Source organism: Furipterus horrens, unplaced genomic scaffold (genome assembly GCF_987537825.1).
Source record: "Furipterus horrens unplaced genomic scaffold, mFurHor1.1.pri manual_scaffold_9, whole genome shotgun sequence".
Classification (NCBI taxonomy): domain Eukaryota; kingdom Metazoa; phylum Chordata; class Mammalia; order Chiroptera; family Furipteridae; genus Furipterus; species Furipterus horrens.
In genome coordinates, this window is record NW_028327179.1 from 57,107,811 (window position 1) to 57,125,673 (window position 17,863).

Consider the following 17,863-nt stretch of genomic DNA (forward strand, 5'->3'; position numbering starts at 1 on the left):
AGGGCAGGTTTGTTTTCTGTCCAGTATAGTACAAGTAACATCTTCATTTGCAGTCAAGGGAAGGGAATCTTAAAAGAATCAGATACCCTAAGTTCAGGGTCCCTCTCCTATTAGCACAACTTGCTCCCTGTGTAGGGTCACCTGACCACCATGCTGCGCTGTGAGAACTGGGGCTGTGGGATCTGGCACAAGTGATGGTACTTTGGCTACTACTGTTGCTAAGGGACCCTTGAAACTGTGACAGGCTAACTTGTTAGCTTATAAAAAAGATAAAATCTCAGACTCTTCATGGTTTTTGATACCTTTGTTGGGTGAAAATGAGATAGTAGATAGATATATAATAAATATTAATCCACTCTGTGGTTAAAACCATTAATAGTAAAAAATTACCCATTAGAAAGTTTTTTTAAAATGTCTGTCAACTGCAGAGAATGGCTTATGTTTACTATTAACATTGATCAATTCTATTTGCATTAACAAGTTAATGTCATTATTACCGTGCTGCTATGTCATACTCTCCTTTTTCCACCAGGTGATTTATATATGCCAAGCCAATGTCCTAGAGAAAATTAAAGGAATTTCATAATTAACTGAAACAACTGAAAAGCTGAGTGTCAGTCTCTGAGGAGGCTATGACTTTAGGGTCCTATCAGCACTAGTGATTGGAACTGATTTCTACACTTAGTTTGCTTTATGTAATTATGCTCTTTTTTCCCTTAAGCATATTTCCGCAATTATGCTTATTTTCTTCATAATCATACTTAAATATACTAGCATTTTCACAAATGTTCAAATTCATAGTTTTAAAAAATGTTACTATTTTAAAACCTTCTAATCTGCCCCCTTCCAAGAGATTTTCTACAAAAGAAATCTCCACACATTAGAAATATAATCCAACAACTTCATGTCATCACTGGATATAAAATTGTTTTCTTGTGCTTTCATCTGTAAAATGTGAGCTACCTGTCTCCTATATATCAAGTCTGAAGAAATATAGTAAGAAAAACAAAATGACAGAAAATCATATTAAAGGGAAATAGTAAATATTAAAGTTAAAATTAAAGTAAAAATGAGCTCAGAAAAATATGTAATTCAAACCCATGATTTAACAGATGAGGAAACTGGAACTGACTAGAATCAGAATATTCATGTTTATTCACTTATTCCACCTTGGTTCTGAAGGGATTTGGCGTGGCCTGTGGCAACAGAGGCATGGGAGCTCTTGTGTGACCTCCCCATGACTCCTGTTATGAAATATTACTTTCACCTAAAAGCATTTTTGTAAGAAGCTTAAACTCAGCATCTATAACAAAACCTGGATTTTAAGTTCTACTTTATATACAAAGAAATTTTTGTGGAATTTCTTCCTGGAGATAAAATTGGTAGGAGCTCATTTCTCTCTGCCTGTCTGCTTATGAAATGACACTGTGCCAGGAGAAAACGTCTATGCATAACCAATGCATAGGACATGCCCATTTCAAGAATGAAGGAAATACCCATGGTTCTTAGTTTAGTATATTTTTACTTTATTGACTACAATGTAGGAAATCATATTTCAAATCTATAGAAACTACAGAGTGAAGAAAGGGTGTCTAAATTTATTTCTCTGAAAAGTGACCACATATCACAATATCAATGGAATCTCTCTGTCCAGGTTCAGAGAATGTCTCCTTTGCAGTGACAATTTCTGCAAACTTTCTCCTCATGCCCTGCCCTCTTCTCACGTGGAATTTATTCTGTCATTTACCTTCTTTCTCTGTACCCCTTGAACTTTAATCTAATTTTATATCTTTTCCCTTAACATAAACATGTTAAGTGACTTACACAAAAAAACTACTTTCACCACCAACCTTCCCATGATGCCACAGCCCTAACCACAGTCCTCACTCTTTCCCACTTCATAACTAAACAGTCTACATTGAACTCCATGTCATCACCTTCTATTCACTTTTCACTCCCTAGAACATGTTGAGAATAAGTGATACATATACATAAAATTCACTAGCCACTTTCATTATTACCAAACCAAATCTTACTTTTGACCCACTAACTTCAACCATGTAAGCATTTATCTCTCTTTACCCTGAAATTCCCTCCTTCAGCTCCCATGATACAACCTTCCTTTAGCTGTTCCAAATCTATCTATATGAGTGCTCCCAGTGTTTCCATTCACAGTCCTCTGTTCTCTAATGCTAGACACTTGCCCTGTGAGGCAAAAACTCAATGTGTCTAAACCAGAATTTACCGCCCCTGCCCCCCCAGGACACACCTTATCCTGTTACTTCCTGCAGAGTCCTTCCCTCCCTTACGCTCATCTCCTCACTCCCTCTCCCTCCCCACTTCTCTCACCTCCCCCTCCTCCTCCCTTTCTTCCCCTCCTCCTCCCCCTCCTCCTCCCTCTCTTCCCCTCCTCCTCCTTCCCTCTCCCTCTCCCCCTCCCTCTCCCTCTGAATGCCATCACCATCCATCACAGGCCCAAGCCCAAAACCAAATCCTGGGAGGCAGCCTAGATTATTCACTCTCACTTCCCTGTGCACACAGAGCCAAATCCCAAAGAGTCTAGCAGACCATGTCTTCCATCTATGCTCACCACTCCATTTCTATCAACTCTGCAGGTCTTACTACTTCCACCTCCACACCAGAAAGGGGATCATACCTCATTGATTCTCATATCAGCTGGCCTCCCTTTGGCCCACATCTCCAGCAGAGAATCTTTCTAATAAGCAAATGTGATACAGCACTGAAAGCTTAAACTGTCTCTAGAGGTTGCAAGATAGAGCCAGCCCGTAATTACACACGGCCCTTCAGGATTGGACTCTTTGTATGTATAAACTCCTTGACTGCTCCACATAACCAAGAAGGCCAAGCAGTTTCACTTTTCTGTGCCATCATATAACATCTTCTGCTCCATTTCTAGATAATCTTTGCTTATTATCCAAAATTTTAAATGAAAAAAAAAAAAAAAGCTCTGGTTCTTTCTCTGTTTAGTTACTGAATTATTTTGCTTGTACATTTTTGGGAATCTGGCTTTTATGAAAAGTTTTGCAAAGGAGTTTAAGGTAGGGAAGTGTAAGAAAAAGGAATTTGTGCTGAAAACCATGTAGCTCTGAAAGACAAAGTTTTCCATTTTCATCTATAAACAAGAGTCCTGGGCTAGATGTTCTCTAAGGACCCTTCACACTCAAGAGGATAAGATTTCTTTTCTGCTTTCCTTCTGCACATTCACTGTCAGTTAGCAAATAAATAGGCTTTCAGTCACTATATTTTTCCAGAGTCCAGATGTAATAAAAATGTATTCAATGTCCTAGATTAGTCTCCATAACAAAATCAATTGAGTCTGTTATTATGGAAACACTGAAGCAATCTACTTTTATGAAACCACTCTTGATAAGTTTTGTGATAATGTGATTTTACCTATGATTTAAAGAAACTTCCCCACACATAACTGGAAGGCTTTGTATTTAAAGTGTATTTCACAAATCCGATTTCCAAATTACCTGAAACTATATCCTAGCAGGTGTTCAAGTCTCTTGTTTACAAGCAGAAACTGATTCAATAAAATAAAATACTTAGATCTTACAGATTGGAGAATTAGTTTGAAATAAATTCTCAGAGGGAAGGAATAAATCAGTTCTTTTCATTCAGTCCCATTATAACCTAGTGAAAGGTAAAGTTATATTTAAAATGATAAAATTAAATACTTACCAGAATCTTATGTCTTTTAATGTTCTTTTGGCTAATTTCAGCTGCCATCAAAGCTTCCTATATTTACACAAGCATGATAAAAGGAGTAGAAAAGGAGGAGGAAAAATGGGAGAGTGGGAAAGACATCTTAAAAACATTCTTTCCCAAGTCCTTTCAGGTTACAAACTTAAAGCAATATATAAACAGACTATTTTTTTGTTTGTTTTTAATTGATTAAACAAAAGCCCATTCAGAGAGTTTCTATAACTTAACCAATGAAATAATGCCTTTCTGGCTATTAAAGTTAAAAAAAATGTTTGCTTTCTTTAAAAACATCATGATAAGACATTATCCACTAAAATTAGTCTGAACCAAGACTCAGTGAAGTGGACATCATTCCATTTGAACAGGTAGTTCAAACTAAGTGAGCATTAACTTGACAGCTTTAATTTTACATATGAAATAAGCACTAAAGGAATGATTTCATGAAAATATCCTAAATAGACAATTCTGAAATACTAGCTCTATTTTATTTTCCTTGAAAAAACACAAAATAAACACTTCAATAGGCTGGATCTAACCCACTCCCTACCTCCGCTACCAACTCCTTCTCCATTGAACAGTGAAGCCAGTTAATCTCCTTATGATCTTTTACCCTTGAATTTCTAAAAATAATATTGGAAAGTTATTAGCCTCCAACATATTTTTAGCTTAGGGCATTCTAATTCCCCTACATGTAAGATTTATCCCCAAAACACTTCATCTTCTCTATGCTACAGAAATGTCAATACTTTCAATAAATTAAAATCAAAACTACTTCATATTTCTTCTTTTCAAGGAGCCAATCAATGTGGTCATCTTGGTCTCGTTCCTTGGCTACTACAACATCTCTTGGACTAACGATGTAAAACAGTGGTTCCCCTTCAGCGTACTCTATAAGTAAGAGAAGAAAGGAACACCTCAGGTGACTCAAGAATAGAATCTTGGCAGTGGTTTAGGGGACTTGGTTAGATAACCCAACTTATTAAGAGTGAACAGAAAACATGCTTACCTTTGGAATAAGTGTGTTTGGCTCTGTTTGAGGGTAGGGGTGGGACATGGGAGAGGATGATAGAATATATTCCAGTGATTTAAAAAGTATTTAATTTAAAAATTATTTGGAAGAAAAAAGAAAGGGAAGGAAAAGGGAGGGGAGGGAGGAAAGAAGGGAATACCAAAATGTAAAAAAAAAACCAAGTGGGTTTAAAATTCTGTGTTTAACACTAACATTCTGACCTCAGATGAAAGACAGGTATTCAAAATTCTCCATGTCTACTGCATATTAGAATTCAGGTACTGTTTATAAACTTCATTTATGACCATTTACAACACTGTTCTATTTTTACAGAACAATCATATCCCACTATCTGCGATAAATGTTGCTTCCTCATCAAGGTCAAGGTCATCTAAAGAATAATGACAGATGCCCCAAGCCCTGGGGATATAATCTGTCATTTCAGCATGTTGTGAACAGTGCCAATTGTGAGGGTCTCCTGCAGAATTCAATTATAAAACCTATTCTGAAGGATGTCTATGTGTGCAGCAGAGTTTGCTCTGAGCAAAATACCTGGATTGGACACTTTCAGTTGTGAATCACATTTGCTAAATCCAGAATATACTATTCTCACATTTCTCAGCTGATTAGGAGTTTCATATAAGGAAGTTCAAACAAGTATAAAATATTTCTTCATTTTTTGGGGGTCAAATAAGAACTGAAAATATTCTCAATTGTTTTTAAAAGTAGAAAGAATTTCTAAAAAACTTAAGCTGTTCTATTTTCATCAATGTATTTTTCAATGAAGTGTTAACACCCAAACACAAATGCTCCTGGTATGACTAAACAGCAATGGCTTTCCCTTTATTTCTGAGCAGTGATTCAGTATACTCATCCATCCAGTAAATAAACACTCAGTGAATGCCTAGTATGTGCCAAGCACTCCTCTAGGCTCTGGGCATTTGGTCACAAACAGAAAGATAACATCTCTGCCATCCCAGAACACATAGTCTAGGGACATGAAGTTGGGAGTGATTAGAACTATGTTGCTTGACATCAATGTAAGTCAGGTGTCACATTAAATAGTTAAGACAACAGACCAAGTATAAGAACAAAGACCACAGAGTCTACTCACTCAGTCCTGGTCCCATCTTTTCCCCTCTCTTCTGCTTTTGGAACTCAAATAAATTCTACAGTATCTCTCAACCTCAACGCCCACATTTGTAATATAAGAGGCCTGCCCACATATTCTGTAAGATCCTTTCAGCACCTCAATTTAAATTCCAGTTTTTGCTACTTGAGTGGAAGGGGGGGGGGGGCGGTTAAATATAAAAATAATATAAGCCAGATCCTTGATCTCTCTCACCTAAGTGATAATCTCTACATTCATTTTCCTGAAAGCCTCTCACTGTCAGAGCATCAGAAGAGATCTCTTCACAAGTTTCAGAAAGCGGCTGAATTATATCCAGCCTGGGCCTGGCACAGTATTCTCTTTCCTAGGGCAAAAAAGAGAGTGAAAAGGCACATTTTAATTAATTTCTATAAATTATACAAATTAAATTTAGTTACACATAATTAAATGCCTTGATTTTATAATTTTGGCAGATGTAAGCCCTTCTAAACACCACAGACAGCCTCATAACTATGTTTCATTTTTCTGACCTTTGGCATAAGATAAACAGAACAGGTACTACTGGGTTACCCTGGCTGGTTTGGCTCAGTGGATTGAGCGTCGGCCTGCGAGCTAAGTGTCGCTGGTTCGATCTTCCAGTCAGGGCACATCAGAGAAGGAAAACTCTGACTCCAAAAAACCTCCGCTGCCTTGCGGCATACCTCTTCAGGGGAAAGGCTAAGGGAGTAAACCCCGACAGAAAATCCGGAGCCGGAGTCCCTAAGGCGGTTTGACGTTGTAGTCAACACCGGCAACTCCTGCGGCGCACCTGAACCCAAGCTGTATTGACTCCGTCTTTCCCTTGGACCCTTCAGCTGCGAAGAGAGGGGGGGTCTGCTGCATGGGCAACAGCAGACCCTCCATATCACCCTGCCCAGGCTCTGTAGCTTCAGCTTCACTGGAGAGGACACTCCAGCGTCATCGCAAGATGTTGATTCAACACGGGAGGAGACAGATACCGTGTCACTCCCGAGTCGGACTGCACAGCCATTTTTGGCGGTGCAGATAGACTCTTAAGAAGCTACACCATCGTCTCTCGAGACGGACGGCTGCCGACGACGACTACTGGGTCATGTCAGCAGCCCCCTACCGCAGCCCATTCAACTCCAAGGCTACCACAGCCTTAGACAACTTGGTTGCACCTCTTCCTCAGAAATGTGAGAAAAGTAAAAATAATATTACAAACTACTCCATTATCCAAACTGCTGCCACTACAGGTAAACTTACTGGTAATGCTAAAAAGCCAGAGATTAAGACTTATGTATAAAGCAGAATGATGGAAATGTTATCTATCTGCACTACCCAATGTGATAAACACGAGCGAGACACAGGTACCTTGAAAAGTGATTATGGTGACAAGAAACTTTGAATTTTAAATTCTATTTACTTTTAATTGATTTAAATTTAGCTTTAAATTAATTTAAATCAGACATACGGATAGTGACTACAGTTCTGGACAGTGCAGTTCTAGATCAAGATAGAAGGGGAAAAGATGATTTATTGAGGGCCTCTGACAGCTCCACTAACCTAGTGTGATTATATACAAAGATTATTCTCATGGAGTTCTTAAATTATCCGTTAGTAAGCTGTAGTATTCCTAATTTTACAGCTGAAGGAACTGAGAATAAAGAAGTTTACTAAGGTCAAAGTCACAGAAATAAATGGTGACACTAGGATTTGTAGAAAAACTGGGACTTATAGTAAACCTTGGATTTCGAATCAAATTTACTTTCAAGTTTATGCTTTTTGGGCATTCAGCACACAGGCATAAAACATTCACTTGACTATTTTCCAAAGCAACAGGCCTAGAGCACTGTGACACTGGTGCAGAGAACACAGATGAGTGAAACAGAGTGAAAGAAGTCCAGAACTACCTGCAACTCTCAAGTTCCCAATGTAAACAGTAATCCTCAAAGATTTATTTGATCAATTTTGTTAGGTTAACTGAGAAGCAGTTACATTAGCTTTGCACCTCATATATTGAAAACGTTCCAAAATAAAATAGCAACTATATAAGATTAACTAATACAGAAACAAACAGTAAATACAGAGCATAATTTTCAGAACTATGGAGATATGAGAACTATCTCAATTTTGAAATAAAAATAATGAAGGAAAAACTGAAAGACTTGAGTATTTAAAAAATTAACTGCTATGACAAAGACAAAAATAACAAAATGGAATAAAATATTTGAACCAAATAATATTATGAGAAAACTGCCTTGCTAGATCACATAAAGAGCTCTTTTATGTGTGCAAGAAAACAATCAACAGTGCGATTCATCTCATTGTTTGACAATCTTTGTTCACTGGCCAAACAAGCCCTACTTATCTGTGAATTCCTAGAAGCAGGAATTTGGTCTTGTTGACTTCTGATTCCCAATGCTTAGCACAATTCTTAATACACATGTGCCTTATTAGTGAAGGAAAAAAAGCCCAAAACATTAGGGAAACAGTTTAACACATTAGGATATACCAACCAAATGAAATAGCACACAACCACTATAAGTGATAACAGTGGGAGACTACACAGCAATAGGGAGAGAGAATGGAATAAAACTCTGAAAAATATGGCAATGCAGAATACTGTGTAACTATGACTGCAACTGTGTGGAAAAAATACACACATGTAAAAGGTATAACTGGAAAAATATGTTGGGAGATACTATTACAAATCAGATAAAAACAAATTTTAACGTTACAGTTAAGCTACCTTTTCAATATGGAAAAAAATAAGTGTGGGGGGCTTGGTTGGCCCCAAGCTGCTTCTTTTATCCCTTTTGTCTTAATTTCATTAGTTTATTTTGTGTTTAAAGATTTAAGGTGTACTTTGGTATTATGTGAAATTAATATAACGACGACATACATTTTAAATTAATCTCCATAACACTCCTTTCTCTGAAAAAATTACATTTTCTAGAATTTGCTCTACAAGGTTGGCCTTTCTTGGTTTTTATTCCTTTCCAATACTCTCTTTTATTAACAAACGTTTCCTTCCTTTCTTTCTTTCTTCCTTCCTTTCTTCCTTTTTTTTCTTTTTTTGTCAATTGCTTATTAGGCTTTTCCTTTTTCATTTCATTGCTTCTTCTTTATGCCTTTCAATCACAGTCTCAATCCTCCCCACATTCCTCATCAAAGAATACCATATTTACTCCCTCAGGAGCCACTGCTTTTCTTTATTTTCAAAAAAATAATAATAAACTGATGTTCTGCAACAGAGCTAGAAGCCAGCCCTATTGATTTTAGCAGGGTTGAGTGTTCACTTAATTCTACAGCATCCCATTGCCTAGCAACATGGGCACCCAGAGCTTTAGGTTACTATAGCGATGGCTTCCTGATGGAAGTGCTAGTTCAGAGAAATGCTTGAGAGCAGCTACCACTTCAAAACTGGGGCTCCTAGGGTTTTTCTATTTTATTCCTTGGCATTTGAAAAGCGGGGAGGAAAAAGACAGGACACAGAAAAGGAGGGTCTACTTACTGTAAAGGGCTGGACAATCAATTGCAATTTCTTTTATATACAGGATGAAAAGAAAATCCTTCACAATAAGCTCTCCTTGTTTATGCCTTGAAGCCAATCTTATCCCCTTCCTGACAGGACCGCTGGCAATAAAGACTCACTGGGAATGGGGCTGACCTAGGCTTCAAAGGGAGGCTGAGTGTACATGCCCCTCCACTGAACAATATATATACAGGCTTCATTTCAAAGTCACATGTAACACAATTTAGATTATCTGTTGCTTCTTAATTAGCCATACATTTCATACCATCATTTGCACTGGTAACTGAGAGTTATCAATAATCTATTGTATTTAAAAGCAAGAATCATGCTACTGAGAATCAGAATCACTGGGGCACTGGGAAGTAAACAAGTATGTCTGGACCACATGAAATGATGAACTGCCCTTTCCGTAATTCCCTCTGACCACAGGGGCCATGCTGTTGCAGCAGATCAACTTCATTGCTGTCATGTCTGGTAACGCAGTGTGTCAGCTTAGTTTCCTCGCCTTTCAGCAAGAGGAATCCTTCATTCCTTCTGACTAAAATACCAAGAGAGATAGGAAAAAATGACTCCCCCTTGCTCAGCAAAAGGAACAAAAGGCAGGCAATGAGTGGAGCTTCTGAAAGGTATTAGGTCTACAGGGTAATCTCTGCTGACCTTATTTTATAGGTCAGGAAGTTCTGCTCAGACTATAGAGAGCCCTTCATGGGCAACCTGATCTGGGTATAATGATGAAAATGAACCCACACTTCCCTTTGAATTTGTGGTGAAATAAATTACCGTTTTTTCTGAAACCTCCTTTACGTAGGAAAGCACGACAAGCTGGTCACAAAGAGGTGCAAGACCACTGATGTAGAATTCAGTTTCGAACTGTGACACTGCAAACAAAAGAGATATAAGTTTCACCATTAACAGGACTGAAAAACAGCACACAAAGGAAATAACACATCCACTCTAACTTCTGGATGGTGTCCTTTTAGAAATCTAACAAAAGGGAAATAGAGAAATATACTTTCTTGACAATAATCAGTACCAGAAAAGGATATCTGGAAACCAATACTTGAAAATTTCTCTCACAAACAAGCAAGCCTGATAACAAGAATAGCATAAATGGTCAAATGTGACACCGTGCCTTGCCAGTTTAAAAATGACACCGTTAAATTCCATGAAAACCCAATGTAAACTTTATTAATAAGAGTAATATTTCTCTAAAATGCGCTAGTTTAAGTTTTTCTTATTTTTTATGAACTAAAAAAAGAAATTGGTTTATTGAAGGCAAGAGGATGCAAGCAATATAAAAATCAAAAGCTTCTCTGGCTTTAATTAGCTTTTGTTTCTCTTGTCAAATGGGGTGGGATTTTATCTGTACATTTTCTAAGGGTTCCAATCTGCTCATGAAATCCTTATACAGGGGGAAGCTGTGGGTCAGAGATTCCGTAAATGACCCATTGGGAGAACCCTATCAAAGAGGAAGTAGCTACTCCTCTGCCTACTTCTTTCCCTTCTGCTTCATGTGTACTACAAAATAGTCATTGCACGCGATGGTGAGCCCAGCAATTAGCGAAAAGAAGCTCTGGAAGTCCACTCTGCCATCTCGGCACCGGTCCAGGTCCTTCATTATTTTGTCTATGGCCAGAGGGTCTTTTTGATTTTCCAAAAATCCAGGGAACTCCTTTTCCATGAGTACTCTCAGGTCCTCCTTTGTTAGTAGCCTTTATCCCCAGCGAATTTGAACATCATGGTTTCCATGACGTATTCCATTTGAGATGGCATTTTGGTGAGGTCTTGGCCCGATGCACGGCAGGATCTGCTAGGCTGGCTGGGACGTGCAGCCAGTGAGAAGACCGCCTCAGGCTGGGCGCCCCAGTAGGTGAGGGTGGGAGAAGGCAGGAGGAGCCTGGGAGGGTGTCAGGCCTTGGCTCACCCCACCCCTTCTCCTCCCACCTCTTCCTACCTCCACCTCACCTCACCTCACCCCAGGCACCAAGCTCACACCCTCCTCACCTTGAGCGTGCTGAGGGACCTCACTCCTAGTTTAAGTTTTTCATAATTAGGGCATTAGTGGTATAAAGGTAACGACGAAGGTTATTTTGTAACTGTAAAACTACTTTTTAATTTTATTTACTATAAATACAGTATTTAATTTTAACATTTAATAAACATTTAAAGATTTAAAAGGGGAAATAGGTGTAGAGATTACATTATGATAAAACTATTATTTCTTAACTGAAATAAAATAAAGGTCAGAGGAAACAAATTCTTCTATCCTTTCTATTTTTGTGTTTTACAGTTGATTTATTATTTTCCCCTTGCCCACCTCCACCCAACCCACCTCCCACTTTCATAGTCAATCCCCACTTCGTTTCATGTCCGTGGGCCCTTCATATGTTCCTTGACCAATCCCTTCACCTTCTTTCAAATAGTCCCCCCACACACTGCCCCCAAATCTCCCCTTTTTCCACTGTCAGTCTATTCCACGATTCTATGTCTCTGGTTCTATTCATCTGATTAGTTTATTTTGTTCATTAGATTCCTCTATAAGATCATAAGGTATTTGTCCTTCACTGACTGGCTTATTTCACTGAGCATGCTAGTCTCCAGTTCTATCCATGGAGTCGCAAAAGGTAGGAGTTCCTTCTTTCTTTCTGCTGCATATTATTCCAATGTGTAAATGTACCATTGCTTTTTAAATCTACTAATCTACTGATGGGAACTTAGGCTGTTTCCAACTCCTGGCTATTGTAAATAGCACTGCTATGAACATGGGGGTGTGTAAGTTCTTTTGAATTGGTTTCCGTATTCTTAGGGTATATACCCAGCAGTGGAATACCTGGGTCGAAAGGTAGATTCATTTTTCATTTTTTGAGGAAATTTTGTACTGTTTTCCACAGTGGCTGCACCAGTCTGCATTCCTAACAACAATGCACTACGGTTTCCTCTCCTCCATCCTCACTAGCACTTGTTTATTCACTTATTAATGATGGCCATTCTGACCTCCATGATGTGGCATCTCATTGTAGTTTTAATTTGCATCTCTCTCATGGCTAGTGATGTTGAGCATTTTTTCACATGTCTATGGGCCAACTGTATGTCCTCCTTGGAGAAGTGTCTATCAGGTCCTTTGCCCATTTTTTAATTGGATTGTTTGTCTTTCTGGTGTTGAGTCATATGAGTTCTTAATATATTGTGGAGATTAAACCTGGGTCTGAATGGCAAATAACTTCTCTCATCAGTCTGTTTCTTTTCCATTTTGATGATGGTCTCTTTAGCCATGAAGAAGTTGTTTAATCTGATGTAGTCCCATTTGTTTTTTTCTTTTATTTTCCTTGCCCTAGCAGAAATGGCAACGAAAATGCTGCTATATCAGATACCTGAATTTTTACTGCCTATGTTTTCTGCTAGGATTTTTTATGGTATTACAACTTATATTTAAGTCTTTTATCCATTTTGAGTTTATTCTGGTATATGGTATAAGTTGATGGCCTAGTTTCATTTTTTTTGCATGAACCAGTCCATTTCTCCTAACACCATTTATTGAAGAAACGGTCTTTACTCCATTGTATGCTAGTGTCCCCTATATCAAATATTAATTGACCATAGAGACCTGGGATTATTTCTGGGCTCTCTATTCTGTTCCACAGAACTATGTGTTTGTTCTTATGCCAGTACCAGCCTGTTTTGATTACAGTGGCCTTGTAGTATAGTTTGATACCAGGTACTATGATCCCTCTTACTTTGTTATTTCTCAAGATTGCTTAGGCTATCTGGGGTCTTTTTGGTTCTATATAATTTTTGAAGTATTTGTTCTATATCTGTGAAATATGCCGTTGGTATTTCAACAGGATTTTCACTGAATCTATAGATTGTGTTAGGTAATACAGACATTTTAATAATGTTAATCCTTCCAATTCCTGAACACGGTATATGCTTCCATTTATTTGTATATTCCTCAATTTCCTTTTTCAGCATCCCAGAGTTTTCCAAGTACAGGTCTTTTATTTTCTTGGTTAAATTTATTCCCTGGCTTTTGTTTTTGTTGTTGTTGTTGCTATGGTAAATGGGACTTTTTCTTAGTGTCTCTGAATATTGACTTTGAATGCCACCAATTTGCTGATTTCACTAATTAGGTCAAGTAGTTTTTTGGTGGAGACTAGAGCGCTTCCTTATGTACACTGTCATGTCATCTGCAAATAACGACAGTTTTACTTCCTCCTTTCTGTTTTTGATGCCTTTTATTTCTTCTTCCTGTCTGACTGCTGTTGAATAAAAGTGATGAAAATGGACACCCTTGTTTTATTCCTGATCTTAAGAAAAACACTTTTAGTTTTTGCCCATTGAGTAAGATGTTAACAATAGGTTTTCTGCATATGGCCTTTATTATGTTGAGGTATGCTCCCTCTACTCCCACTTTGTGGAGTGTTTTTATCATATATGGGTGCTGGATTTTATCAAATGCTTTTTCAAAATCCATAAATATGATCATGTGATTTTTGTCCTTCATTTTTTTAATGTGATATATTACATTTATTGATGTGCTAATATTGTATCATCCTTGCATCACTGGCATAAATCCCACTTGATTGTGGTGTATGATCTTTTTAATATATTGCTGGATCTAGTTTGCCAATATTTTGTTGAGGATTTTTGCATCTATGTTCATCAGAGATATTGGCCTATAATTTTCTTTCTTTATTGAGACTTTACCTAGTTTTGAAATAATACTGGCCTTGTAAAAAGAGTTTGGGAGTCTTCCCCTCTTCTTGAATTTTTTGAAATAGTTTGAGAAGGATAGGTGTTAATTCTGTCTGCACCCATACAACAGCACGGAGTTCAAGGGGTCCCACAGATCATCGAGTCCCACAGAACTCCTACCACAGAAGGTCACCCACAAAACAGGGAGTCAAAGTAGATCAATATAATATGTAGAAACAAACAAAAGAGTAACCTAAAATGGGGCAATAAAGAAACAATCCCCCAAAAAAGGAAAGGAGGAATTACCAGAAAGAGTGTTAAATGAAATCAAGGCAAGCAATTAATGTTTATAAGTATGCTAAAGGAACTCAGTGAGACCTACAAGGAACTTAGTGGGAACTACATAAGCATGAAAAAGGACACAGAAACTATAAATAAGGACCAGCAGGGAATGAAATGAAGAATAAATTAGAAGGAATTAAAATCAGGCTAGATGAAACAGAGAATCAGCTCAGTGAGTTGGAAGACAAGGAGGAATAAAACACCCAGTCAGAACAAAAAAACAAAACAAAAAAAGACTCAAAAAGAATGAATACAGTTTAAGAGAGTTGTAGGACAACATAAAATGTAACAATATTCACATCATAGGGATACCAGCAAGAGAAGAAAAGGAACAAGGGATAGAAAATTTGTTTGAAAAAAATGACAGAAAACATCCCTAACTTAATGAGGAAAAAGTCAAGCAAGTTCAGGAAGCACAGAAGGTCCTGATCAAGATGAACCCAAACCAGCCCACAGAAAACACATAATTAAAATGGCAAAAGTTAAAGACAAAGAGAAAATCTTAAAGGCAGTAAGGGAGAAACAGCTAGTAACATACAAGGAAGTTCCTAAAAGGCTAACAGCTGATTTCTCAACAGAAACACTACAGCTAGAAGGGAATGGCTCAAAATATTCCAAGTAATGAAATGCAAAGACCTGCAACCAAGACTACTCTACCCAGCAAGGCTCTCATTCAAAACAGAAGTTGAAATAAAGAGCTTCCAAGACAAAAGAAGACTAAAAGAGTACCTCTCCACCAAACCAGCATTGCAAGAGATGCTAAAGGGACTGTTTTAAGAAGATAAAGAAAAAGAGAGAAAGAGAAACCCAGAGACAAAGGAAAAAATGGCAATGAATAAATACACTTCAATAATAACCTTAAATGTACATGGATTAAATGCTCCAATCAAATGACATAGGATAACTGAGTGGATAACAAAACACACCCCACATATATGCTGTCTACAAAGGACTCATCTCAGAACAAAAGATATACACAGGCTGAAAGTGAAAGGATAAACAAAAAAATTACACACAAATGGACATGAAGAAAAAGCTGGGGTAGCAATACTTATATCAGACAAAATATATTTCAACACAAAGGCCATAAAAAGAGACAAAGGTTACTACATAATACTTAGGGGAGCTGTTCAACAAGGGATTATAACCCTTGTGAACATATATGCACCCAACACTGGAGCATCTAAATATTTGAGGAAAATCTTGGAGGACTTTAAGAAATAAATCAACAGCAATACAATCATCATAGGGGATTTTAACACCCGACTGTCAACAATGGATAGATCATCCAAACAAAAAATCAACAAGGATATTGTGGCATTGAACAAAATCCTAGAGCAAATGGACTTATCGATATTTACAGAACATTTCACCCCAAAGAAGCAAAATAAACATTCTTTTCAAACACACATGGAACATTTTTAAAGACAGATCAAATGGAAACACAAAACAAACCTCAACAAATTCCAAGAAAACTGAAATTAGATCAAGCATCTTCTTGAATCACAATGGCTTGAGAGTGGAAAACAACCTCAAGGAAAAACCTCAAAAACATTCAAATACATGGAGACTGAATAACATGTTATTAAATAATGAATAGGTTAACAATGACATCAAGGAAGAAATCAAAAAGTCCCTGGAAACAAATGATAATGAACACACAACAACTCACAACCTATGAGACACAGTAAAGGCAGTCCTGAGAGGGAAGTTCATAACAATACAGACCTACCTAAAAATCTAAAATAAACAACCTAACCCTATCTAACAAGGGGAACAACAACAAAACCCAGAGCAAGTAGAAAGAAGGAAATAATCAAGATCAGAGCAGAATTAGATGACATAGAGACTAAAAAAATTTCAAAACATCAGTGAATCCATGAGGGGTCTTTGAAAAGATAAACAAAATGGACAAACCTTTAACCAGACTCATCAAGAGAGGACCCAGATAAATAAAATCAGAAATGAAAGAAGAAATAACAACTGATACCAAGAAATACAAAGGATTGTAAGATACTACTATGAACAACTATATGCCAAGAAATTGGACAACCTGGAAGGATAAATTTATAGAAACAGTGTTCCAAAATTGGATCAAGAAGCAGAAAACCAAAATAGACCCATAACAACCAGCAAAATTCCCAACACACAAAAGCCCTTGACCAGATGGCTTCACAGGCGATTTTTACCAAACATTTCTCTCTCCTTTTAAAATAAGTCTTTTAAGTTAAGAAGAAATATTGCATCACTCTAAGAAGTATATGGTGATAGAATTAAGAAGTACAAATCGGTAGTGACAAAACAGTCATAGGGAGATAAAAGTACAGCATAGGGAATCACTTTGTAAAGTATATGACTATCTAACCACTATAATGTATACCCGAAACTAATACGAAATACTGAATGTCAACTGTAATTGAAAAATAAAATTGAAAAAGTAAAAAAAAAAAAAAAAAAAAGAAATAAAAAAAGAAGTATAAGAATTTAATTACAATAGACCTCAAGAGATCTTGTGGAAAGTTTAGTGGTACAAGTACAAATATTTGCTAAGGTATGATTCTAATGATTAGCACCTTTTGTAAAATATTTATAATAAATGACTTGTTTTAAGCAACTAGATTTTGGGGTGATTTATTACACAGTAGGGAGGTAACTGGTACACAAGTGGTCCTGGGAAGACTTTCAGTAACCATATACTACACTCACAGATGACTTTGGGAATAAACTCTCATTTGTACCCACTACAGTTTCTACCAGTTTCTTATTCAGATATTCTCCACTGTTGTGTGCTGTTAGCTTCAGGTTTAGTTAATTTCTATGATAAAATTATCCTCTTTCTCAAACCTGGGGAAGTCAGTGTAGTATACTATAAATAACATTGAATGTAGAGTCAGGACATCTGGGTTATAATTTCACCTAAATTGAACTTGAACAAGTCATTTTAATTTCTGTGGGTATAACTTTTCCTAACTATAAAATAAAGGCTGGGTAGGTCAGTTGGTTAGAGCATTGTCCCGATACACCAAGGTTGGGGGTTCCATCTCTGTTCAGGACATATAAGAATCAACCAATGAATGCATAAATAAGTGGAACAACAAATTGATGTTTCTCTCTCTCTGTCCTCTCTTTATCCCTCCATCTCCCAATCAATAAATTAAAAATTAAAAAACTAAAATAAAGGAATTAGAATGTAAGTAAAACCCAAAACAGATGAAATGAGAGGCTACTGAATTTTTTTCTTTCTCCTCTGCATTTTCCTTGCAGATTCCTTGGTACTTGTCCCCATCTTTTTAATAACTGCTCCTTAATATAACTGTATTCACAATTTAATTTTTACATAAAAATGAAATTGAGGATAAACAAAAAATATTACTCAACGCTTAGTAATATGTATGTTAAAAAGGATAATATTTCTTATGTTTTGGTCTTGATTAGATCTTAT

General features: G+C 37.0%; 1 protein-coding gene and 1 pseudogene across 2 annotated transcripts in view; both read right to left on the reverse strand.

The window, feature by feature from the left end:
* Nucleotides 1-17,863, reverse strand: part of VPS41 (VPS41 subunit of HOPS complex) — a 233,952-nt gene that overhangs the window by 59,399 nt on the left and 156,690 nt on the right. For both annotated transcript variants that reach the window (XM_090287373.1, XM_090287372.1), the window contains 5 exons: nt 10,168-10,265; nt 6,084-6,213; nt 4,502-4,617; nt 3,706-3,762; nt 498-559 (listed from right to left, as the gene is read on the reverse strand). In XM_090287373.1, the coding sequence (XP_090143499.1) occupies nt 498-559; nt 3,706-3,762; nt 4,502-4,617; nt 6,084-6,213; nt 10,168-10,265 (463 nt within the window). The remainder of the gene's footprint in view (nt 1-497; nt 560-3,705; nt 3,763-4,501; nt 4,618-6,083; nt 6,214-10,167; nt 10,266-17,863) is intronic.
* LOC150001812 (protein S100-A10 pseudogene) lies at nt 10,706-11,160 on the reverse strand (annotated as a pseudogene).